The sequence below is a fragment of the Dendropsophus ebraccatus genome, chromosome 4, assembly GCF_027789765.1.
Source record: "Dendropsophus ebraccatus isolate aDenEbr1 chromosome 4, aDenEbr1.pat, whole genome shotgun sequence".
Classification (NCBI taxonomy): Eukaryota; Metazoa; Chordata; class Amphibia; order Anura; family Hylidae; genus Dendropsophus; species Dendropsophus ebraccatus.
The window spans coordinates 77133050-77158375 of record NC_091457.1 but is presented as its reverse complement, the minus strand read 5'-3'; the positions used below and the strand labels follow the sequence as shown (position 1 = coordinate 77158375).

General features: G+C 42.1%; 1 protein-coding gene across 1 annotated transcript in view; it reads left to right on the top strand.

The window, feature by feature from the left end:
• LOC138788313 (serine/threonine-protein kinase Nek11-like) overlaps positions 1–25326 on the top strand; it is a 271682-nt gene that overhangs the window by 133324 nt on the left and 113032 nt on the right. The window contains exon 6 of the mRNA XM_069966064.1: positions 23284–23433. Within this exon, the coding sequence (XP_069822165.1) occupies positions 23284–23433 (150 nt within the window). The remainder of the gene's footprint in view (positions 1–23283; positions 23434–25326) is intronic.

The following is a 25326-nucleotide window of genomic DNA, read 5'->3' as shown; positions in this document are numbered from 1 at the left end:
GTGTAGAGCAATTTCCCCTGAGTACGGAAATACCCCACATGTGGACATAAAGCGCCATGCGGGTGCAGGGTAAGCCTCCAAAGGGAAGGAGCGCCATTTGGCTTTTGGAGGCTGGATTTGGCTGGAATGGATTTAGAGGGGCCATGTTGCATTTAAAAGGCCCCTGTGTTGCCAAGACAGTTGAACCCCCCAAGTGACCCCATTATGGAAACTACACCCCTCAGGGAATGTACCAAGGGGTGTAGTGAGCATATGGACCCCACTGGTGACGGGCACAAATGTTGAACAATATGGCATGAAAATGAAATATTACTTTTTTTACACTATAATGTTGGTTTAGCCTTAAATTTTTCGTTTTCACAAGAGGTTAAAAGAGAAAAAAACACACAAAATGTGTAGAGCAATTTCCCCCGAGTCCGTAAATACTCCACATGTGGACATAAAGCGCCATGTGGGTGCAGGGCAAGCCTCCGAATGGAAGGAGCGCCATTTGGAATTTGGGAGGTTGGATTTGGCCAGAATGGATGATGAACGCCATGTCGCATTTACAGAGCCCTCGTGCTGCCAAAACACTGGAAACCCCCCACAAGTGACCCCATTCTGGAAACTACACCCCTCAAGGAATCTAACAAGGGGTGCAGTGAGGATATGGACCCCTTGATGACGGGCACATTTGTGCCGTGAAAGTGAAAAAATGAAATTTTTCACTTTCACGTCACATTGTTTCACATTTGTGCCCGTCACCAGTGGGGTCCATATCCTCATTGCACCCCTTGTTAGATTCCTTGAGGGGTGTAGTTTCCAGAATGGGGTCACTTGTGGGGGGTTTCCAGTGTTTTGGCAGCACGAGGGCTCTGTAAATGCGACATGGCCCTTGAAATCCATTCCAGTAAAATCCAGCTTGCAAAGGCCAATTGGCGCTCCTTCCCTTTGGAGGGTTGTCCTGCGCCCGCTTGGCACTTTATGTCCACATGTAGGGTATTTCTGTACTCGGGAGAAACTGCGCTACATGTTTTGTGTTTTTTTTTTTCTTTTATCCCCTTGTAAAAATGAAAAATGAAGGCTAGAACAACGTTTTAGTGTAAAAAATTGAATTTTTCCTCTTTTACACCACATTGTTCTGAAAATCTGTGAAGCACCTATGGGGTCCAGATGCTCACTGCACCCCTTGTTACATTCCTTGAGGGGTGTAGTTTTCTAAATGGTGTCCCTTTAGGGGTGTTTTTTAGGTTTTGGCACCCCGGAGCCTCTGCCAACCTGAAGTGGTACAGTCAAAAATGATCAAATATAAAGGAGGCGTTGAAATTCACTAGGCGCTCCCTTATATCTGAGGCTTGTGGTTGCGTCAAATAGCGCAATAGGGCCACATATGGGGTATTTCTATAAACTGCAGAGATGGAGCAATTAATATTGGGGTGCATTTCTCTGCTAATAGGTTTATCATTATGAAAGATATTGGATTACAGTAAAATCTCTGCACAGAAAATAAAAATTTTCAAATTTCTTACACACTTAGCTTTTATTTCTGTGACTCCCCTAAAGGGTTAAAAATTTTCTGGATGTGCCTTTGCAGAGTTTGGGGGTTGCGGTTTCTGAAATGGGATGCTTTGTGGGGCTTTCTAACATACAGTCCCCTCAAATACACTTTGGTAAACCTGAACAGGTCACTAAAAATATCTGATTTAGAAATTTTTTCTGAAAATTTGGAAAATTGCTGCTAATGTTTTAAGCTTTCTATTGTCTAAAAAAATTAAATATAGTTTAATAAAAGCTACCAACATAAAATAGACATGTTGCTAATGCTATTTAATATATAATTTATGTGGTATAACCACTTTCTGTATAAGCAGAAAGGTTTCAAAGTTGGAAAAATGCATTTTTTCACGTTATTTTGGTGTTTTTCATAAAGATTCGTTATGAGTATCACTCCATTTTACCAGAACTGTAAAGTACAATATGTCACGAGAAAACAATCTCAGAATCGGCTGAATAGGTAAAAGCATCCCGAAGTTATTAATGAATAAAGTGACACTGGTCATATTCATAAAATTTGTCTCTGTCCTTAAGGCCATTTCAGGCTCTGTCCTTAAGGGGTTAATCGGTTAAAAATAAAAAATGGACCCTACACTGTACACTGGCCTCTCCTAGGCAAATACTAAGCCTACACATTCTGGGTATGTAAGATCCAGCTTTTCTATGCCTCCCCCATCTCCACCCATCCCCGATGGGTGATGTAAGCAGAGAATAGCTGGATCTTACACACAAAGAGTGTGTAGGCTTAGTATTAGCCTAGGAAAAGCCAGTGTTCAGTGCAAGGTCCGTCCCTCTCTAAAGTCACCTTACCATGGTGGGATGGTACACACTATTTGATCAAATTGTAGGCCAAGAACCTAATTTTTTTTTAAATATCTATTTTATAAATATATATATTTGCATTTGCAGTGTGCTGTTGCACTTTTTTGTTATTTTTATCTTTGTTTATTTGTTTTGCTTGTCAAAAGGTTTGATCTGTTGGGGTCTAAGTGTTCAGACCACCACTGGTTGCTAAAATAGCAGGTGTGTGGCATGTCAAAAGTTTGTTTTTTTTTAGTGAAAGGGACACTTTAAACTACAATGGTGCGTTTGATTACTAGCATAATTTGTTCTGAGACCATACTTGTAATCCGAATCACTCTTATATTTATAGCAAATTTTTATTGTGAATAACATGTAAAACAAATGAAACAAACGTAGAAACAGCCGAATATGTGATATTATAAGTTACTGTACAGTATAGCAATCAGCATGTGGTGTATAATGTATAGTAAGTGCATAAACCTGAAAATGCATTAGAAGGAGTTTGTAAATACAGGATGGAGCTGCAGATCCCCCTAATGCAGTAACGTAGTAGAATGGGCTAGAATAGAGAAGCAGGGTTGCTGTCGGAGGTCTGTGTGGTCACATGACCAGAAGGGATGTGTGTTCAGCATGGACCAATCAGGACGTGAAAATCACAGAGCTGTGCAGAAGGAAAGTGACAGAAGCTTTTCTATACAGCAGTGTAAATGGCTAGATGTAAGTGCAGGGACATTATAGCAGGAATTAAGAGAGTGGGAAACACAAGGGATGACAGAGACTGCAGGGAGCATGAAGGAATGAGCAGGACATATGTAGTCACAGTATAGCAGCATTCTCTTTCTGGGGTGAGAGGGGTTACAGCTATGAAGAGATTACCTCCAGAGTCCTGTCCCCTGATGCAAGCCACAGCCTGAAGTGGATCTGCTGTGATTTGGAAGGTGAGGGAGACTTCCTGGGTCAGAGTACAGGACTGTAGATCCAGCTATGCAGACCATGCCCCTCCCCCACTCTCTCTCACAGCCAGTACAGGGAGCTCTTAAACCAAAGCAATCAAAGTTACAATTTTGAAAAACGGTGAGCTCTTCTTGCAAAGCGCTCTCAATTCAAGTTACTCTTAAACTGAGGAACCACTGTATATTAAAACTGGAATGTAAATGGTAAGATGAACAAAACACAATAAACAATGTAGCATCTGTGGCTGCAGTCTGTGGTGCCTTAAGGAAGTGCACTGAAGACAGTGTTTGTCTATTTCAGTAAAATTTGATGTTGTTGAACTCTGTGTGCCCAGCTGTATCATTCTGCCTTACATCCCATCTGTGGGTGTTAGGACAGTTGTTTTGGTCTGAACTGCAGGCAGTCTCAGTTTGGTCTTTTTATTTAAAGAATTTCAAGTATACTAAATGAAAACATCAAGACTTAAAAAAATAGATGAAAAGAGCTACAAAAAGAGTATAAACATTAGATGAACTGAAGATTTCAGAAATTCAGTATGGTTGTGTGGAAAGTCGAAAGGGATGTCTGGAGGCTACAGAGGAAGACGGAGGTGCAGTTCAAAAAGAGCAAGGCATCAAAAAAACTCAAAAACCTTTAAAAGAAATATATAAACTTGACATAAAGATGCAGAATAGTTCAATTAAAGTCTTTAAAGCTGTGTTTTATCCAACTCCCTTCTTATATACTGGTGTATAGTATATGTAGGAGGTAAATAGGTTGTACCTCTGGCACACATGAGGTTAGAAATATGGATGTACAATGGTTCATCTACATCTTGTAGAGCAGGGATGGTGAACCTTCAGCCCTCTAGCTGTTGCACTACAATTTCCATAATGCATGGGCAACCAAAGCATTGGCTTTGACTTTTCTTTCTTTTTTGGCATGATAGAAATTGTAGTTTTGCAACAGCTGGAGGGCTTAAGGTTTCCCATGCCTGTTGTATAGCAACATACATTAAAATGTGACAATTGTGGTGTCTACCTGTTATGTGTCAGCCACTCACTTGAAATAGGCACTCTAAACAAGCGCCAGTCTTCGAGAGCAGAGTTCGTATACAGAAAGCATTGGACTGTGTAAGAGGGCCCTAATTGTTATTGGTTGCTCCCAACAGTATATAAGTAATCATAATTTTCTGGAGTAGGATAATTGAGATGTGTCTCTTACTCTTGTGTAATGTGTGTTTTCTTTAGAACGTACCCTTTTTTTTTTACAGCAGACAACAGTTCTACATCTATATTAGGGTGTGTAATGAACATGCGCCTGGATACACAGTAATGAAATTTTCAATGATCTGGAAGAAAAACATTGAGGCTTTAGAAACACTGCACATTGTTGGCTTTAATAAGAGGATATTTCATGAAGACCAGTGACAGAACTGGCACAATTAGGCCACAGGCTCACATCTGTGCACTGAGTGTGGCGGCTCAATTCCCATATGATGGCGTTTAGCGCTAAGAGATCTCAAGTCTTGCTCAGGATTTTTTTATGCTTCAGTGAAACCTTCTGTAGATTTCTAGGAATTAAATATGGAATCAGAGAAATCCCTCTGCAGCTGTGAATAAAGCCGGGTTCCTACAAACTCCACAACTAACATGTTCATTATTTATTTCTGAACATGTCTGACTCTGGAGAGCTTGTGATGATGCAGCGAGGTGTAGCAAGGTCATTGCACAACTGGTGTAAAATCTTAGCCTTCTCTTGGGTTAGACAGTGAAAATGGCATTGGCATGAAGTACTGGGACAAACCGAGGCTTCATTTCCTTTGAGACTAGACAGCCTAAAAGCAAGTAACATAGATTTGTAATAATGCTGCTGTGCAAAAGCTGACAGTGATCATTTAAAGTAATGGTGCACACCATATAGGGAAGGCCCTACAGCCAAATTAACATATGCCAGTGCCCAAAATATACTACCCTTGTCCATTTCTCTACCATCTACCACCTTCTTCTGGGTTAGCTCCTTCCTAATATATAAAAGTAATAAATAAACTAAATAACACTGCTTCAAAGTTTCTGTGCCTGACTTCCACTTCCCTGTCAAATGTTGTTTGCTGGGCATCTGACTACAGGCTTCTGTATAGTTGGCTGCGTTTGAGGTTGCATTTGGTTTACAGTGTAACAAATTCACATAGTTCATGGGGTATATTAAAATGGGTTTTCCCACTTTAAAAAAATCCTTTCTGTTAGGAGAAATGCCAATTAAACATTGATCACAGGGCATTTAGCTGCTGAGGTCCCCTTGATACTTATCACCTAACCTCTTAAACTCCCTCCACACAACTACAGAAGAGATGAAGCATTACACGGTGCCTATGAAAATCAATAGGTTTCTGTGTATTGTACAGATGTGCTAAGTCCTCCAGAGTGAAAGACATTTAAGGTGCTACTTTTTTTTCACTGTAAGGACATGTAAGACTGCTCCAAATCTAATTTGCACTGGTAGAAGACAGATTTGAAATCTATAATCTTCTTTTGAGAGCAATAATCACAATGATCATCTGGAGGACTTGGACCACTCTCCAAGGTTTATTTCCTTGGGGCAACATTAATGAGAGTCCCTTTTAAGACATTTAAACCAACAGAAGACAATGAACCATCAACAATCACCTTATGTTAGTGACTAGTTAAGAGCGTAATGAATAAGTGATCGATAATGGGTATGCAAACATCAACTAATCTTAAAGTGTCACTGTCATTTTATCTTTTTAAGTCTAAATCAACATTAGATGTAATATAAAGCAAATTTGTAATTTACATTTATTATTTAATTTTTAGTTATCATGGAAAACACAGCACTTCCTGTTTTCTGCCTCTTTTTTTCTCAAAAAACAGAAAACAGGAAGTCCTGTGTATCCCAGGCCATGTGAGCACTCACATAGAGAAGGCAGTCATGTGATTGATGGACACATTGAGCCGTGACTCTCTGTACTGGCTGTAATTCCTGTGTTTAATCTCTTTTTTTTTTACAACCAGCAGATAATCTGCCTTCAGGAGACTGGAGCTGGACATGGACTGGACTGTCATTGCAACTTTTAAAATCTAACATTAGAAGTGATTAGGGATGGTCCGAACCGAGTTCGGTTCGGGTTCGTACGAACCCGAACTCTCGGTAATGATTCCCGCTGTCTGCCCCCTCTGTGGAGAGGGTGGATACAGCGGGAGGACCGCCTGGAAAACTTTGATACAGCCATAGCCATAGGCCTCCTGCTGTATCCACCTGCTCCACGGAGCGGGCAAACAGCGGGAATCTCATGCCGAGCGTTCGGGTTCATACGAACCTGAGCTTCGGAGGGTTCGGACCATTCCTAGAAGTGATATAAAGCAAGTTTGCAATATACATTTATTTATTCATTTATTTAGCTATCATGGAAAACACAGCACTTCCTGTTTTCTGACTCTTTCCCCCCCCCCCCCCCCCAAAGAGTCCAAACACAGGAAGTCCTGTGTATCCCAGGCCATCTGAGCACTCACAGAGAGAAAGCAGTCATGTGATTAATGGACACATTGAGTTCTGACACTCTGTACTGGACGGGACTTCATGTGTTTAATCTCTTTTTTTCAACCTAAAAATCTGCCTTCAGGAGACAGGACCTGAAATTCTGGTAAGTACAGCTTTGCTTTACAGCAAGATAACAGAAAAAAATGTAAATTGCAAACTTGCTTTATAGCACATCTCCTGTTGTATTTAGATTTTAAAATGCTATAATGAATGTGACACTTTAAGCTTTGCAGTGACTCCCACTTCAGAGGACACGTAGCCTGTTTACCGCTTCCAGCTTTTCATGATTTGTTAAGTTTCTGTGAGTCACAAAACCCAACTGGCAACAACATCCAGTTTCCTCATCCTTTCTCTTGTCTCTCACCCACTCGCTTTTTCTCACTCACTAAGTGCAAATGAATGAAAGAAAAAAAATATTGGAGGAGCTTGGAACAAAACCAGAGAAGGAACCTGGCAGCCACTTACAACCAATGTCACATATGAGTTCTCATCCACAGCCTATTAGAAGATTTGCTTCCTTTCCCCGTTTATTTTTTCCATGCCTCATAATCTTTGCTTTTTTTATTTCAGTCACGTATAGTAGGGGATCTTATCTCTTATCATTAGAAAAACTTTTGATATAGCAGCAACATTCCCAGCTGCTTGTAATATCCACCCCCCCAGCTGGTTAATCCCTCTGATATCTGGACTCATCACCACCATGAAGCACGACACATGGCCAGGTGCCAGGGAGGGTTGAATAAAGTCAGCTAAAAATATGCTTTGTTTGTTTCCCAGATTCAGTGATTCTGCTTTCAAATGATACTGCTGAATTCCTGTTTCTTTTTCTGTTATGAGTAGACCCAGCCCAACACATTTTCTGTATCCATTTACCATTAGATATTAGGGAAAGCAATATCTGACATGTTTAGGCGATGGATCCTAGAGAGTAAATATATAATCGTCTTCCTTACAAGCTGCCAAGGCAGAGATTCAGACCTAAACCTATACCATTGGAGAAACATAATCCTTTGAGATTGCATTGCATGTACTTGGCAGCAGTGATGGAATTACATGCCACCCAGAAATGCCAATAGTAAAAAAACAACAACGCTTGAAATCCCCAGCCTAGGAAAGAAGTTAAATGATAATGCAGTATCCCTAAACAGGTCAAGTGAGAAGAAGGATTTGAAGAGTATTTAACTAGTGATGAGCGAGTGCTAAAATGCTCGGGTGCTCGTTACTCGAGACGAGTATTTCCCGATACTCGAGTGCTCGTTTCGAGTAACGAACCTTATTGAAGTCAATGGGAGACTCGAGTATTTTTGCAGGAGACTCAAGTTCAGTAGAGGGAAGGTCGTGTGAAAACCTGTCAACCTCAGAAATAGATGGAAACACAACGGAAATGGACAGGAAACATCAGGGGCAGCATGCATGCATGCCTCTGAGGCTGCCTAATGGCACCATTATGCCTAATTCTGTGCAACAGCCTGGTTAAAACAGAGGGACCGCAATGCATTCTGGAACCTTTAGTACTGAGTACATCTGCTTAACCAGGAAATAAAAAGAAAATATAAAATTAAGAAAAAAGTACAATATATCTATACATGGTGTCTTAGTAAGGGGTGGTGTGGTACATCATAGTGCAAATGTTTGCGGGGGAAAGCACACATCCTTCTAAACTATCAAAGTGGTAAAAGTGAACACAAACTGTGCAATCAAATGAAACAACCAATGAAAAGTGAGATAAGTGCAGAACTTTAAACTTTTACAATGTGAACTATGAACTGAAAACAGTCACCCAACAATAGTGACATCCCATTCCCTAGTTGACTAATGTGACAATTCTAAGTCCAAGTGCTAACTGGTTTAAGTGCTAACAAACAAGCAGGAGCACAGCTAGATAGATTTCTCTCTCATACTGTGCAAACTTACAATATATACAGTATATATCCCAACAAATTAAACTGAAGGGTAACCATCATTTCCAAATTTCTGACATGTCACCAAACTTGTTAGGGTCCAAGTGCTGACCCTAACCCTACTTGCTTAAAGAAAGGGGCAGAGGGCCCTCAGCAGAGTGCGGCATCTGTTCCTGCCTGATCATCACTTCCCGGATAGACAAACATAAACAAAAAGGTGACGACCTGACCACCTCTGCCCTATTTTGGCAACTGTTGGGGGTAAGGAGGCTGACATGTCATTATGAAAGTTATAGTCACGTCAATCGCTCTATGAAGTGATAGTTACCCTCCCCTTTAAGGCACAAACAGCATTAACAAACTATTAACTGTGGGGGTGTGTATCCTAAACGTCATTTTTGTCAACTCGATTTCCTCACTCTCCTCCTCACTTTGAGTTACATCCATGACAACAACCTCACTGTCTGACAAGCGGGTCTCATCGTCATCATCAGACACCTCTTCCAACCCCGCTTGCAAGTCCCCACTCTCATCACCCACTGACTGCGTGAGCGGCATAGTTTGGGCATCAGGACAGATCGACTGCTCCGGTTGCTCTGACTCAGAGAAGGGTCCAGAAAAGAGTTCCTGGGAGCATGGTGGTGGATCTGAATCCCTTCTTTCCCTGGAGGGGCCAGGCTGTGGGGAAGGAGGCTGAGCTAATGGCAGGACCTAGATACACGCTGTGATACCCCCTTACAATGAGCAGTGAAGTTTTATGCAGGAGCACTACAAATCCCAGCAATTCAGTGTAGTACCCACTAGTTTAGGGGGGGTTGTACGGTACAATGTGGTAGTGGCTGGACCTAGACACAGGCTGTGATACCCCCTTACAATGAGCAGTGAAGTTTTATAAAGGTGTACTATAAGTCCCAGCAATACAGTGTAGTACCCACTAGTTTAGGGGGGTCTGTATGCAACACCTAATGTCCCCTTTCTGCCAGCAGCCGGTCACCACAGTGTGCTGCTGAAATCGTGGTAGCAGCACTGCAAGTCCCAGCCAGCAGTGTGTAGTAATACCATTAAAAAACGATTTGAAGCCCTGAAAAGGGCTGTTTGTTTGTATTGCTAGTATTCCCTGCCTACTGGAACACTAAATCCTACACTGACACTCTCCCTGACCAGCAGCAGCTCTGTCCCTGATCTCTCGCAGCATGCGTCTGAAGCGAGCACTGCCGGCGCAGAGTTTTATATGGCAGGGTCATCTGATCTGGCCAACCAATCGCTGCATGTATGGGTCCCACTTCATCGCAGGATGCACCAAAGAGTCTCCTGCATGTTTATTGGCTGAGAAATAGCGCCCGAAATGACAGGAAAAGATGATGAGATTTTCTTGAGTATCGCGAGATGCTCGCTTATCACTATATTTAACTCTTTACTTTATTCTTTATTGCATACTACTGGCACTGAATTAACCCACATTTTCCATCTCTTCTCATTTCACTGCCTGGCAACAAATGTCACCATCTTTTCACATTTAATAAAGGACATATACTGTACATATATGCACTGTGAGACAGTGACAGGGATTGTGGTTGGGAATCGCTATATCTCCCCGAGGTACCTGTCATATGTGAACACTAGGTTCCAGAAAGTCAATACCTCATCCAGGGAAAGCTGGGTGAGATATGGAGGAATCCAGGAAAGTTAAAACCCATAGCAAACTACTTGCTATGGGACTGTTTTAGTTGCTGTAAAAGGGCCTGGATTTTTATGCAATGACAGGCAGGTTGGTAGTGGGGCCTGTCATTCCCTTTCTGGCCAGTCCAGGTTTTTCTATCTGGCCAAGTCAGCCCAGGTGCTGGAGGCCACTGACCACAGGTCTCATAAGTGGAGACACAGAGTGTATAGAGCTGTGGCTGTGCATGGAGGTCTCTCCTGGCTGTGGAGAGGGTCAGGGCTGCTAAAGCTTCTGCTGGGACTTTGAGCCACACTGGTATTGTACCAACTGTGTTAGTTAGAGCTCAGACAAGCAGGATTTATTTTACTTTGTGCCTGTATGTAAGGCTGAATTTCTTTTGGTTTCAATAAACAAACAGGATTCGCTGTTTTATAAAAGTTTGTGTCCCTGTCTCTGACTGCCAATCCTGCTGTCTGCCCGGCTCTACAGAGCTAATCTCCCACAGCACGGATACATATATACAGACACACACACACACACACACACATTGACATATACATATATGCACAGATACACATATACACACACTGACATATAAATATATAAACAGATTATATATACAGTGGTACCTTGGTTTAAGAGTAACTTGGTTTAAGAGCGTTTTGGTTTAAGAGCTCACAGTTTTTCAAAATTGTGACTTGGTTTAAGAGCATTGCTTTGGTTTAAGAGCTCCCTGTACTGGGTGGGAGCGCAAGTGGGGGAGGGACATGGTCTGTATAGCGGGGTCTACAGCACTGTACTCTGACCCAGGAAGTCTCCCTCACCTTCCAAATCATAACAGATCAACTTCAGGCTGGGGCTTGCATCAGGGGACAGGACTGTGGAGGTAATCTCTTCATAGCTGTAACCCCTCTCTCCCCGGACAGTAAGTGCTGCTATACTGTGCCCACATCTGCCCTGCTCATTCCTTCATGCTCCCTGCAGTCTCTGTCAGTCCTTGTGTGCCCCATCCTCTCCATTCCTGTACAGTAACTTATAATATCACATATTCTGCTGTTTCTGAATGTTTTGTTTCATTTGTTTTACATGTTATTCAGAATATTAAATCATTATTTTTGGGGTGTGGAACCAATTGTTTGCATTTGAATGATTTCTTATGGGAAAATTTGCTTTGGATTAAGAGTGGATTTGGATTACAAGCACGGTCCCGGAACGAATTATGCTCGTAATCCAAGGCACCACTGTATATATATATATATATATATATATATATATATATATATATACTAACATATACATTTATACACAGACACATATATACACACACTGACACACATACACAGCACTTACAGCTCCCAGGCTTCCCCCTCCTCCTCCTGTAGTCGGACTGATCTTTACACAGAAGTATTGGGGACCTTTGGGTCATGTGAAAAGGTCCTTCATCCCTCTCCTTCAGTGTGTGCAGGACCTGGCAGGTCTTGCTCCTCTGTTCCTGTCCTTCTGATGTGCAGCCCGCTCACCCTGCACTAGAGTGAGCGGGCGGAAGAGTACGGTGCCGGGTCAATCTACCTCTCTGGGCCCCTGGGGGAGGGGGGATGTGGTGGTCAGCTGTCAGTGACATATCTAACATGAAGGCAGAGCAGGACTTTCTGGGGCCCCCTTCCTGCAAGGGCCCCATAGCAGTCGCCTTCCCTGCCTTCATGGTAGCTACACCACTGTATACTGTATATACACTATGTTGCTGGGGACACACTGAAAATACTCCCCCTGTGATAGCTTATGGTCCCCTGCTGAACCCTCTGGCTGCTACTTCAAAGCCAGACTGGTCTGGGCAGTGACAGCCTGGTCAGCTTATCACTGACTGAGTAGGGACAGCACTGCAAGTGGTGATTGGCTGACCGGGCTGGCACTACCTAGACGTAATGGAAGTAACAGCCAGAGTGTTCACTGGGGGGCTGTAAGACAGGGGAGCCAAGAGGGAGTGAGGTAGGTGAGTGTGGGGTATTGTTTTATTTTCAGTGCATCCCCAGCAACATTAAAAAATTCTGTTATCCGGAATACCTCCAATAAATAAAATAGAACATGTACACAATACTTGCAGGGTGCCAGGAGTTTGCCCTGAAGTCCCAGTGGGTGTACAGCAGTGTCCCAGCAGGTATGCAGCAGGGACCCAATGAGTGTGCAGCAGTATCCTAGTGGGTGTACAGCAGTGTCCCAGCAGGTATGCAGCAGGGACCCAATGAGTGTGCAGCAGTATCCTAGTGGGTGTACAGCAGTGTCCCAGCAGGTACTGTATGCAGCAGGGACCCAATGAGTGTGCAGCAGTATCCTAGTGGATGTACAGCAGTGTCCCAGCAGGTACTGTATGCAGCAGGGACCCAGTGGGTGTGCAGCAGTATCCTAGTGGGTGTACAGCAGTGTCCCAGCAGGTACTGTATGCAGCAGGGACCCAGTGGGTGTGCAGCAGTATCCTAGTGGGTGTACAGCAGTGTCCCAGCAGGTATGCAGCAGGGACCCAGTGGGTGTGCAGCAGTATCCTAGTGGGGTTACAGCAGTGTCCCAGCAGGTATGCAGCAGGGACCCAATGAGTGTGCAGCAGTATCCTAGTGGGTGTACAGCAGTGTCCCAGCAGGTACTGTATGCAGCAGGGACCCAGTGGGTGTGCAGCAGTATCCTAGTGGGTGTACAGCAGTGTCCCAGCAGGTATGCAGCAGGGACCCAGTGGGTGTGCAGCAGTATCCTAATGGGGTTACAGCAGTGTCCCAGCAGGTATGCAGCAGGGACCCAATGAGTGTGCAGCAGTATCCTAGTGGGTGTACAGCAGTGTCCCAGCAGGTACTGTATGCAGCAGGGACCCAATGAGTGTGCAGCAGTATCCTAGTGGGTGTACAGCAGTGTCCCAGCAGGTACTGTATACAGCAGGGACCCAATGAGTGTGCAGCAGTATCCTAGTGGGTGTACAGCAGTGTCCCAGCAGGTACTGTATGCAGCAGGGACCCAGTGGGTGTGCAGCAGTATCCTAGTGGGTGTACAGCAGTGTCCCAGCAGGTACTGTATGCAGCAGGGACCCAGTGGGTGTGCAGCAGTATCCTAGTGGGTGTACAGCAGTGTCCCAGCAGGTACTGTATGCAGCAGGGACCCAGTGGGTGTGCAGCAGTATCCTAGTGGGTGTACAGTAGTGTCCCAGCAGGTACTGTATGCAGCAGGGACCCAGTGGGTGTGCAGCAGTATCCTAGTGGGTGTACAGCAGTGACCCAGCAGGTGCACAGTAGAATCAATTGGGCAGGATAAAAAAGAGCTGTGCTGCATTAACTCCTTTGTTGCTAGTAACACCGCTCCATTATCAATGAGATTTAATCAAATGCGAGAAATCATAATGATTAGATGCAGCAGTAAGAGCATATGGATGGCGCATGCTGTGATCATTGCAGCCGATGTGCAGCTTAAAAGGGGTACTCTTGAGAGTAAAAACAAAATATTTATATAGCCTCTTCCGTTGAGTGGCAGCAGTAAGGAGCAACACGGACCCCTCTGCTGCCACCAATATTTGTGGCGAACAGTGCTATACAGATCAGGGTCCTGCTTTCCCTGTGTACTTTATATTCCTATATACAGTACCCGGGGAAGGCTGTCTGTTGCTATATCACAGTATAGCAGACCCTTAACACTCCTGTCAAACCACCTTCTGTTTTAGTGTGACTATGTTGCTGTACAATAACTGAGCACTTAGGGCCCCACTTTTAAAAACAGCCGGTGAAACTGAAGATCATCCTGGCCCGTACTGCAGTACCGGTCAGATGATCTTCATTTCAGGTGAATTTTGATGCAGGCGCACGGAGCCGCACACTCAATTATTGGAACTGACAGGTTCTCTGCGGCCGCTTTCAATGAATAGTGGCTGCATAAAACTGACATGTCAGTTTTTCCTGCTGTCGTATGGAATCCCGATCGGGGCGTATACTATGTGTATACGCTCCAGCCGGGATTCCATTCATTCCAATACAATGTATGTTTTGTATAAATCATGACCTTTGTTGCAAATTGCAACAACGGCCGTGATTTATGCAAAACATGCGTTGTGTGAAACTGTATACTATGCAAGATCTGTGCCCTATGTATATGAATGATGCTTACTAATAGTAAAGTTACCTGTTGCTCTACATTTCTTTGTTCTCGTTCTAATAGCTCCTGTTGTTCTGGCTTCTGCTGCACCAATGCAAGATTAAGGGCAACCCAAAGTACCATCAGCTGGCAACTCTAGTTGGGTGTGCCCCAGGGGAAACCAAGGGAGTAATTTCACCCTTATGTGTGGACCCCTATTACTTCTTTTGCATGTTCCAGAGGGATATTCCAGAATTAGAAACCCTATGCTATCTACCTTGACCCACATCTGCTATTGTGCAGGGTCCCCGCAGGCCCATGAATTAACACCTGCAACCCCACGGGGGCATGTTGCAAATACTTGCTTATAAGCTTACTACATTTAATTTGTATATTGACCTCAACAATAAAACATTATGCCATAAGCTCTTAATCTCTCTCCTATAATTCAAGGCTATACCTGTAAAAAGGCTTGGAGGTCTGTGTCAGAAAATTTTGACTTTTGTATTAAGAAATTAATTACATCCTTCTCTTCTACAAGCTTTGAAGTAGGTCAGGCAAGTATTAAATTTAATTCCTGTGCCTACTAGTCTACATGTGCCTAAGGCTCTCTTCCCTTTTTGTTCGGGGGCATACATTGGAGGTATACATTCAGATTTCTGCCTGTTGTGTATCTGGAATGAAAAACTCCATTGTATAGCAGTCACAGTCACAGTCAGTTATTGAAAAAAATTTGGCTAAAATAATAAGAACATATACTGCACAGTAAATTTTTGTGGCTTCAACGCTTTGCTATACAGCTGCAGTTTTTAAATCAAATATTCACATATTGTAGTACTTTATCAGCTGCTGTATGTCCTGCAGGAAGTGGTGTATTCTTTCTAGTATGACACATTGTGTCAAGAACTCTGTCAGACAGAGGTGGCAGCCAAGAACATTGTGCAAGACTGGAAAGAATGCACTACATATACAACTTCCTGCATGACATACAGCAGCTGATAAGTACTGGAATACTTTAAATGTTTAAATAACACCAGTTTATGACACCATTTCATTTTTAAAAAAATTATCTGCAGTACTCCTTTAAGGGTTTTTTTCTGCTACGGGTAGACCGCTCTGGTAGCGGTTTTAATTCTTTAAAAACAAAAAGTTTGGGCAATGAAATTCTATCATGCCCAACTCCTATCTCCACTGACATAATCTGTCAGGAGAGCCCAATACACTCTATACTGATGGCCAGACCCACAGCTTGGAAACATCCAGTGGATGCATTATAAATACAGTATGTATAATAGGAATCATTCTGGCACCAACTTTCTCATGAAAATATAAATGTCTCTTTTTAGAGTTAGAGAAACAGAGGCACTCTGACATAACAACAGAGTATGCTACTAAAATGAAAAGCCTTTTCTTTTATGTTGAATTTTTTTGCTGTGGAACTTAATTTTATGTCCTGTTCTATCAAAGAATCTTAAGATCCTATTCACAACATGAACTTTTTTAAACATTTGTTAAACAGCTATTTCTGTAACCTCCCGTGACAAAATATATATATTGTGATTGTAATCCAAATCCACTCTTAAACCAAAGTAGATTTTCCCATGAGAAAACAGTTGGTTCCACACCCCAAAAATAATTTTTTTGTATTCTGAATAGCATATACAACTAATAAAACAAACATTCAGTAACAGATGAATATGTTATATTATAAGTTACTGTACAGTATAGCAATGAGCATGTGGAGTGTAATGTATAGGAAGTGCATAACCCTGAAAACACAGCCGCAGTTTGTAGATACAGGATGGAACTGCAGATCCCCACAATGCCGTAGTGTAGTACAACCAGGGCCTTATTTAGCACTAGGCACTCGTGGTCTGGTGCCTACGGCAGCACCTTACGTGGGGGCAGCACCAGGGAGCAGGGGGAAAGAATCATCCTCTTTCTTGTTTTTATTTCTTTTAGTCTCCCACCTCCCGTTCAGACTTGTATGATGGAATTGTTCAGGTCTGGTGTGGCGGTGTTATCTCGTCACACTATGCTCTAATAATTGATTCAATGTGGAAATTTGTTTGTTTTAAGCTGTTAAAAACCATGAAAAGGGCAACTCAAACAATGTTTCTACATATAGAGAAATGCATGTGGCCAGGGTTAGTGCCTAGGGCAGCAGCAGTTGATAATACGGCCCTAAGTACAACAGGCTAGAATAGAGAAGCAGGCCTGCTGTCAGAGGTCTGTGTGGTCACATGACTGCAATAGGGAAGAGGTGTGTGTTCAGCATGGACCAATCAGCAAGTGAGAATCACAGAGCTGTACAGGAGGACAGTGACAGAAACTTTTCTATACAGCAGTGTCAATGGCTGAGTGTAAGTGCAGGCACATTATAGCAGCAGTGTGTATAGCTGAGTATGAGTGCTGGCACATCATAGCAAGAATGGAGAGGGTGGGAAACACAAGGGATGACAGAGACTGCATGGAACATGAAGGAATGAGCAGGGCATATGTGGACACAGTAAAGCAGCACTCTCTTTCTGGGGAGAGAGGGGTTACAGCTATGAAAAGATTAGCTCCAGAGTCCTGTCCCCTGATGCAAGCCCCAGCCTGAAGTGGATCTGCTATGATTAGGAAGGTTAGGGAGACTTCCTGGGTCAGAGTACAGTGCTGTAGACCCCGCTATGCAGACCATGCCCCTCCTCCACTCCCTCTCCCACCCAGTACAGGGAGCTCTTAAACCAAAGCAATGCTCTTAAACAAAGTCACAATTTTGAAAAACTGCGAGCTCTTCTTGCAAAACGCTCTCAATCCAAGTTACTAGAAGGGGGAGGCCAAGCTGGGGCTGATTCTATTCATTGTTAATGTGAGCTTACATCAAGGACTGTGGCTACGGGGGGGGGGGTGCAGAGGTACCTGGCCTGGCCTGCACAGTGCGGTAAGTGACACAAAAATGGAAAGATTGGTGGAAATATCCAGCAACTGTGGATAAGATGAAAGCATCATCATTTAGTGACAGTGGTCACTCTGATCCATGCGTGCCCCATTGTAAGACTAAAAATAACTAAGAAAGGAAGGGGTTAAACATAACACAGAAAACATGTACAGAAGATCAACGGTACAAGGCTGATTTCGGTATCTGCATCTCAGTAATAAGACGTTGGGGATTAGTCAGTGGTCGGTTTTAGTGTCGCAGTAGCATTGTCACATTAATCAAAGTGACACCATCTCTCGCTTATTCTTTACTGGAGACAATTGTCATTCATGGTTATTGTCTTAGGAATAAAGAAGGTAAGAGCTTAAATTTATCTTACCATACATGCATACTTAAAAAGACTATCTCTAAGCTTAACAGGGTGACGGTGGAGAGGCTAGAGCTGGGGGAAGTCTACTTTTAGCACAGTAAAGCAGAATCATTTTTTTTCTTAGTTATACAGCTCGGTGCCATTCAAGTGAATAGCACAGAGCTGCAATACCAGACACATCCAATAACAAACGTAGGGAGCTGTGCCTGAAAGACAGTAATGGGAATATGGAGCTAGCTGCAGTACTGTGGTCCCTTTGGTCACCTGATTGGGAAGGTGGGTGGGGGTGTGAGTGAACGGAACATGACCTGATTTCCATAGCCTATCCTATCTGTGTTGCCACCTACCTATTGTAAAAGTCATGTAAGCATCTGCCATTTCAGCTAAACATAGGGCTAGTGGTACTGACAATTACATTGATATAAATGAGTTTGGATAAAATTGATTGTTATATCAATAAGAAATGTGTTAAGCATGTAAAATATATCTGTACTGATTATGTAGATGAAAATAAGTGTTAAAATCCCAATTGATATAATATTCAAAGACTCTTGTTATATTGGGGAACATCACTGTGTGTAATTCCTTATCTGCTTAAACAGGAATAATTCATGCACAGTGAATGCTAGGTCATATTCCCTATGAGATTTAATCTATAACTAGACCTTTTCAATGGATATCCAAGTGAAAGAAATTTTTTGCTTGTTTGTAATTGTTGTGCCCTTCCTTGAAAGTCAGATCTCAGTTCACTGTTGAGTATGCATAATAGAAATTTAGTACACTGTTACATGAAAATGTGTGTCCAAACCTTTGACTGGTACTGTATACATTGCAGGAGAGTTAATAAAACCACGTACTGTACAGTACATCTTTTCTTTCTAGAATACAAAGGTTGGTAACTTTTTGAGGTAACTTTCCGGTTTTGCACTGCCGATATCACATGTTTACACAGCCTCCCATAGGCTAACACATTTACTATTATTCCCATCAGACAGTGGGTATGAATAATAGCACAAATCTGTAAGTTGGGGTGCAGAGATCCTGAAAAATTCCAGTTGAAGATAAATCTCCCAGTTGTTTTGTTCTTGTATAGGAATTTTCCCTGTACATAGTACGATTGAAAAAAGACACATGTCCCTCAAGTTCAACCTAGAAGGAGATGGATGGAGGGTAGGGGGGTGGGTGATGGGTAGATTCTATACATATGCATTTATGTTATTTTGTTAGATATTAACTTGTCTAAGCCTGTTTTAAAGCCCTCCACTGTTTCCTGTGACCAGATCCTGTGAAAGACTGTTCCATATATTCACTGTTCTCATGGTAAAGAAGGCTACTGGCATTATTGTGATTGGCTGTACGATTAGCATCATTACTTACTTTACGTACATACTATAAAAACGTGGCGCTGAGGTGAATTTTCTCACAGTCTTTCCTGATTCTTGTCCAAGAAATTCTTTTTGGGCGGCACATCAGTGTCGAGGGTGGTGCTCGTAGTAGGAAAAAATTCCTATAGCATCATGAAAGTTCAAATCTCGGCACTCACCATTTTCATGCTTCCAGAAATCTTTATTTTAGAAAATTCATCAGATTTTTACAGCGGTAAAAACAGGACGTTTCAGCGTCAAGCCTTCCTCAACTGTCTCAGATGAGGAAGGCTTGACGCCGAAACGTCCTGTTTTTACAGCTGTAAAAATCTGATGAATTTTCTAAAATAAAGATTTCTGGAAGCATGAAAATGGTGAGTGCCGAGATTTGAACTTTCCTGATTCTTGTGTCATTCAGTAGGGAGAGTGAAACGAGCAGGGACAGCATCTGAATTTAGATAGGCAGCAATATTTACAGTGGTAGTTACTCAGTGTAGGAAGGGAGAGCTGACCGAGTGAGGCTTAAAACATTGTGAAACTGTCAGTGTAGGGAGGATGACAGAATCCAGCATTTTAGCACTATAAGGATTAATTTCTAAACCCTGTAGTGACCAGGTGTCCATCACAGTTCATCCTGTCCATTATCTTCACCATGTATTTGAGTTCTTCAAGGCCAAAAGGGGAGGCTCGCTGGGACATCTTGACTTGCTGAACTGACTGTGGCCTAGAATTACTTGCGCGTATTACATAATACATGTATGCATGTCATCGCGTCTATACGCACAGACGAATTAAAGATATGCTAATGCTACGTACCTCGTAATTGCTTCACTATTACGTATTTAACGCTTTGCACCTGATAATCTGTACACACTGTAATGTCCACTTCTACTGTCATTTTGTTATTTGTTCGGCGAACACGAACCAAACCGATCACAATCATTTTTTTATGTTCTTGTTCGGGATCCAAAGTGTACATCAGGATGTTCGCTCATCACTACCCATCACCATTATTTAGGGGTCCTACATGATCTGACCTTTTTTTTTTTTTTGCATTGATATATTTGAAGATTTTTATGGGGTTTGTATTTTTTGAATGCCCTAGGTTTTAATCCATGTGGGATTTGATTTTTATCGCTTATATTTGTTAATCATAGGAATAAATTTAGCAGTACAGTTATTTAATGTGGATTTGAAGATTTACTATTTATTAGCTGTATCAGTATGTGCCATCAGCCGCTCCCAGTGGTTTAAGCTAAACCGTGACCCCAATCTATATCAGAATGGTTAAAATCCCCCATTATAACTAATGTCCCCTACCGGGTAGCCTGCCCTATTGGTGTATGCAGCTGACCATCTATCACCTCAGTTATGTTGGGGGGGTCTATAGTTATCACAGAGAATATTTTTTTCAGTGTTTACCTCTGTAGCTCTACCCACAATGATTCCACATCCTCACAGTCATCATCCGCTGTTGCATCTTTACACTAATTTTTATATAATTTCTAACATAGAGACATACTCCTCCTCCCTTTCTCCCCACCCTGTCCCGTCTGAACAATTTAAATCCCTAAATATTGACAGCCCAATCATGTGAGTCCAGCCATGTCTCAATGACACCAACTACATCAGTGCATTCCTCCAGAACCAAGGATTCAAGGTCCCCCATTTTGTACAGCCCACTTTCTGGGTATACCAGTGTCTGCTTTACTTTCCTGCTCCTATATATGTGTGTTAGCCTTTGTCTGCATCATTACTATTTGCCGCGCTACTGCAAACCTGTATCTGGCTGTGTGTCTTTTGCATTCTCCAACTTTTGCGTCCCTGGCTATTACCCTATGAGTGAATCTGACTACAGTCTGTGCACAGTCATTGCCATTAGGTAGGGGTCATTAGAGATGGCCAGGAAATATTTTTAGCAGAAGAGCGGCACAGTAGGATATGAGAAAAGATGCGGCTGACAGAGCAGGGAAATGAGGCTGTCAGTGGGCTGCCAGCATGAGGATAATTGGAGGAGCATAGGTCTTGCATGGTGTTGTGAACACCTGTTCTAATTATAAGTAAAAGACGGAAGTTCAGCGACAACTATATATAATATACTATGAAGGTGTAATCATTTTAACACACTGGCTCTGTAAGCCAAATTTACCCTCTGGGTATTGGTGACAATGGTTTCCTTTTGTATTCCCTATTATTTGTGTTTGTCCAAGTGCAGCTCCATGGGTTTCAGTGTCTATAATTAGATTATAAGTTCGTTGTAGGAGGAACTTCCAGCACCCCGACACAGCAGTATATATTCTGTCACATTAAAAAAATAAGTGGAATTATAAATAAGTGGACTGGCTGGGATAAATTCTAAAGTGCCAGTGCGATATTACTGATAGGAAGTAAATCAAATGGAGGCCTCCCAAAAAACTGGTTTATGCAGACAGATACCACCATTCTGGGACAGGAGGACCTGTTGTTTGTGAATGTGCTAAGCTCCTGTAGTGTCCCAGTACAGGTTGTCCACTAAGCCTATGCCTGGGATCCTTCTTTATTCGTAAGGACAGTCTACAGAAGGTCAAGAGATTGATCCCCAGTAGGACAAAGAGCCTAAGCTGATGAATCCTTCTGAACTTCGCTTGACTACCTTGGGAAGTCTCAACTAACCTTATTATGTAGCATTCTGCCTCTCCAAAAAGAACTCAAGCACACGACTGTAAGATGTGTGACACATGCAGTCACACTAACCACATTAACATTTCGTGCTAAAATTGGTGCCATGGCTTGTGACCTCAAGAAATCTTAACGTGATACTGTCACCCTACGTGTGCATCTCCCGATTTCAGCAGGATTGTGTTGCTGATAATAAAATATATCTCCAAATACTCTGTGTGTTTCATTATCTCAATCCACCAGGGACAGTGTCATGAAGGCAGGGTCTTTCAGGCTTTGTTCCTTCTTGTCCCTCCTCAGTATAGTTTTAACTATACTGCCTCCTCCCAGAAGAGCTCACAGAGTGTCACATTTAGTAGTACGAATCCGGGACTTGCAAAACCGGGTGTAGCTAGCCCCTCAAGGTTTCCCAAATAGTCCGAGCAGATATCTATAAAGTACATCAGCTTTACTTGCACTTTGCTCTGCTGCTGACGAATCCCTATGACTCCCCTCCCTGCATTAATAAAGTTTTGAATAAACAGACAGCCATATCTACACATTATCTCCCTGGGGTGACAGCTCATTTGTTTATCTCTTCATTGCTAGAATCCCTATGGCTTTTGGACCCTCCTGACATAGTAAGGATAATGATACCCTTGACATAGACAAGGTATCCCAAGTAGGCAGTTACCCCACCTCTGGACTTAGCACCGTATGGTCTCTATAATATAACACCAACACAAGAACTTCGCTTTCTCCCCTCCTAGTTCTCGATTACCCCACCCAGGAACTAACCAGGCCTTAAGTAGTGGTGGCCGGGACTAAAGTCCCATTGGTGGCGAAAGTACTGGAAGGAACAGGGCCTAAGTGTGTGATAGGCTTTTGGATTGGATAACAAAAACAGAGCATAACATACATAGTTAACCCTTTTGTGAATCTTCAACTGTGTGGAATAGGAGATATAAGATACCAAGTGGTGAAGCAGCAAAAGACAGACTTCAGCCCAGAGTGAAACACATAACATAACTGACAACATGTGGTGCTAGGTCGTAGTGGCACACCTGCTCTGGGACACTACAAATAAATAATAACAAGTATTGAATCATTTATTATCACTTACATGAATATGTTATTCGGTTTGATATACTAACAATATCTATCCTAAAATTTTGTCTCTACAAATAAAATTGACCATCTGGGTACTGGTGGTGGCGGTGGGGCACTTTTTTTCTATTAGAGTACAATGGTTGCTTTTACACACTGAATAGTATTATTGTGTTGTTGTTTTTGTTTTGTTTTTTTAGAATTGACTATCATTTTTTAAGACTCCACTTTCTAATGCACTATGCTGCCTGCCATGATCTAGTAATCATGTAATGGTTCAGTTTATTTCAGTATATTATATAAACATTAGTTCTAGTACCCACAGCATAATATTCCATGTCTGAGCTTTCACTTGGAACGTTTTCTGATGTTCTTGTTCTGTATGTTTTCAGGTCTCTGGGCTGTATTCTATATGAAATGTGTTCTTTCACTCATGCATTTGAAAACCCAAGATGGATCAAACTCGTATCAATGATAGTGAATGGCCCCAGTCCTACCCTTCCTTCAAAATATGCAGCAGCGCTCAATGACATCTTGCAAAGGTGAGAGGATAACCTGTATTAGGATTTTTGGGAATACTAACCATTTCACTGCTGCTACGGTTGTTGAATAGTAGAGTTCAATGGACAAATTATTCTACTATTCCTTTGCTTCCACATATCACTTATAGTAACTTATAACTAAATAGAAACACCATTGCTCTCCACCCAGCTTTCCTAGACTCCAGAAGCAGATTTTCCTATAATGCAGTAGTGTAGAAGTGATGTGCCACAGCATTTCTTGGTAGATTTCCTATTAAGAGGATGAGGAAGCTGGCAACATTTTCCTCGGGAAATGTATTGTGGTCATATGGGTTGTTAATAGTGATGAGCAAACGTTCTTAAATGTTCGTATGTTCGTACGAACATGACGCTAATTGTTCGTGTTCACCGATCACAAACAATTTGTTTTATGTTCAACATGGTTATAACAATATGTTATCAAAAATAACATATTCGAACTTGCGAACGTACGCCACTGCGTAATTTACGCTTTGCGCTAGATAATCTGTACGCATGTGTGTAACTCTAGACAAAAAATGTATGCAATCTGTGTGCAAATGAATGAAAATACATACACATACAAAATACAAAAACGCACGCTTCTACAGTATGTTCGTTATTTGTTTGTGAATGTTTGGCTAACACGAACCCATCCCGATTATTTTGTTTTATGTTTGTGTTCGGGATCCGAATCAGGATTTTCGCTCATCACTAGTTGTTACCTAGCATTAGGTGAAAATCCTTTATAAACATATCAGGCTCCAGTACATGAGTTACACTCTTGCATGGCCATGTGTACAGCTCACATCTATTTTCTCCTCTGCCATTGAATGCCGGTGTAGATGTTTACGGACTGTCTCCTCACCACTGATGGCTAAAAGCTGCACAGGGAGATTTGAAGCAGCACATGCTCCACCTTCTTTGAGTTCTGACTTTTTTTAATGGGTTTTCTTGAAGCTTGTGGAAATGGAGTATATGATTACTGGAATAAGAGAGCCCCTGTCCCACAGGGAGGATCTGTGCACATTCAGGGAAAAGGTTTGACAAATCCCTTTTATTTCCGGATGTGGTTACTGTGCCATGGCCACAGATCTCACAGGGGGGAATTGTGTATTGACAGGTAGGACAGATTACAGCTATCACTCCCTTGTTGTGTGATTTTTTTGTGTGTGTGTGTCTTAGTTTGAGAAGTTGCTTTAATATACTAAGAATGAAACCTATTACAAGTGATCTCCTTAATAACTTTTGTTACAGCATGCACACCTTAAGGGAATTTCCACCTATACCATCAGTTTACATATAGGTAAATTAGGGCCATTATGTCTTTACAAAGATTCTATTATTTGCATGTAGAATTAGTCTATATACAGTATAACATGTACCCAGACTAACAAAAGAAATTATGATCTTTAGGTTGGAATCCCTACCAGTTTATACAAAAATTTTCTTCCCTACACTTTTGTATTTGTGATTTCTATTGCAGGTTTGTTTTGTTTCGGCCACTTTTAAAGCATCATATTTCCAAGCCAAGGATTTACCCATTCTTGAAAATATCTGAATATTAGCATTCTTATACATGGATTGTTAAAACAGACATTATCTTAAGGGGTTGTGTCATGAAGCCAACTTGGTAAAACCAGATGTGTACCACAGTATCTGGTTCTAGGAAAACGAACAGCAGGTTAGATTCTTGTCTCTCATGACTTGTTCTCTCTTGTCATGTAACAAGGCTTGTCTAGTCTAAAAAACTAATTTTCAAACTCCCTGTTAGGGAATTCTGAGTTAACTGTCTGGACAGTGGCATCATAGAGCCCTGGAAGACACAGCACATCTGTGCATTATATGGGCAGATCATTGATTTCTATGCAAACTACGTAAGGTTTTATTTTCCCT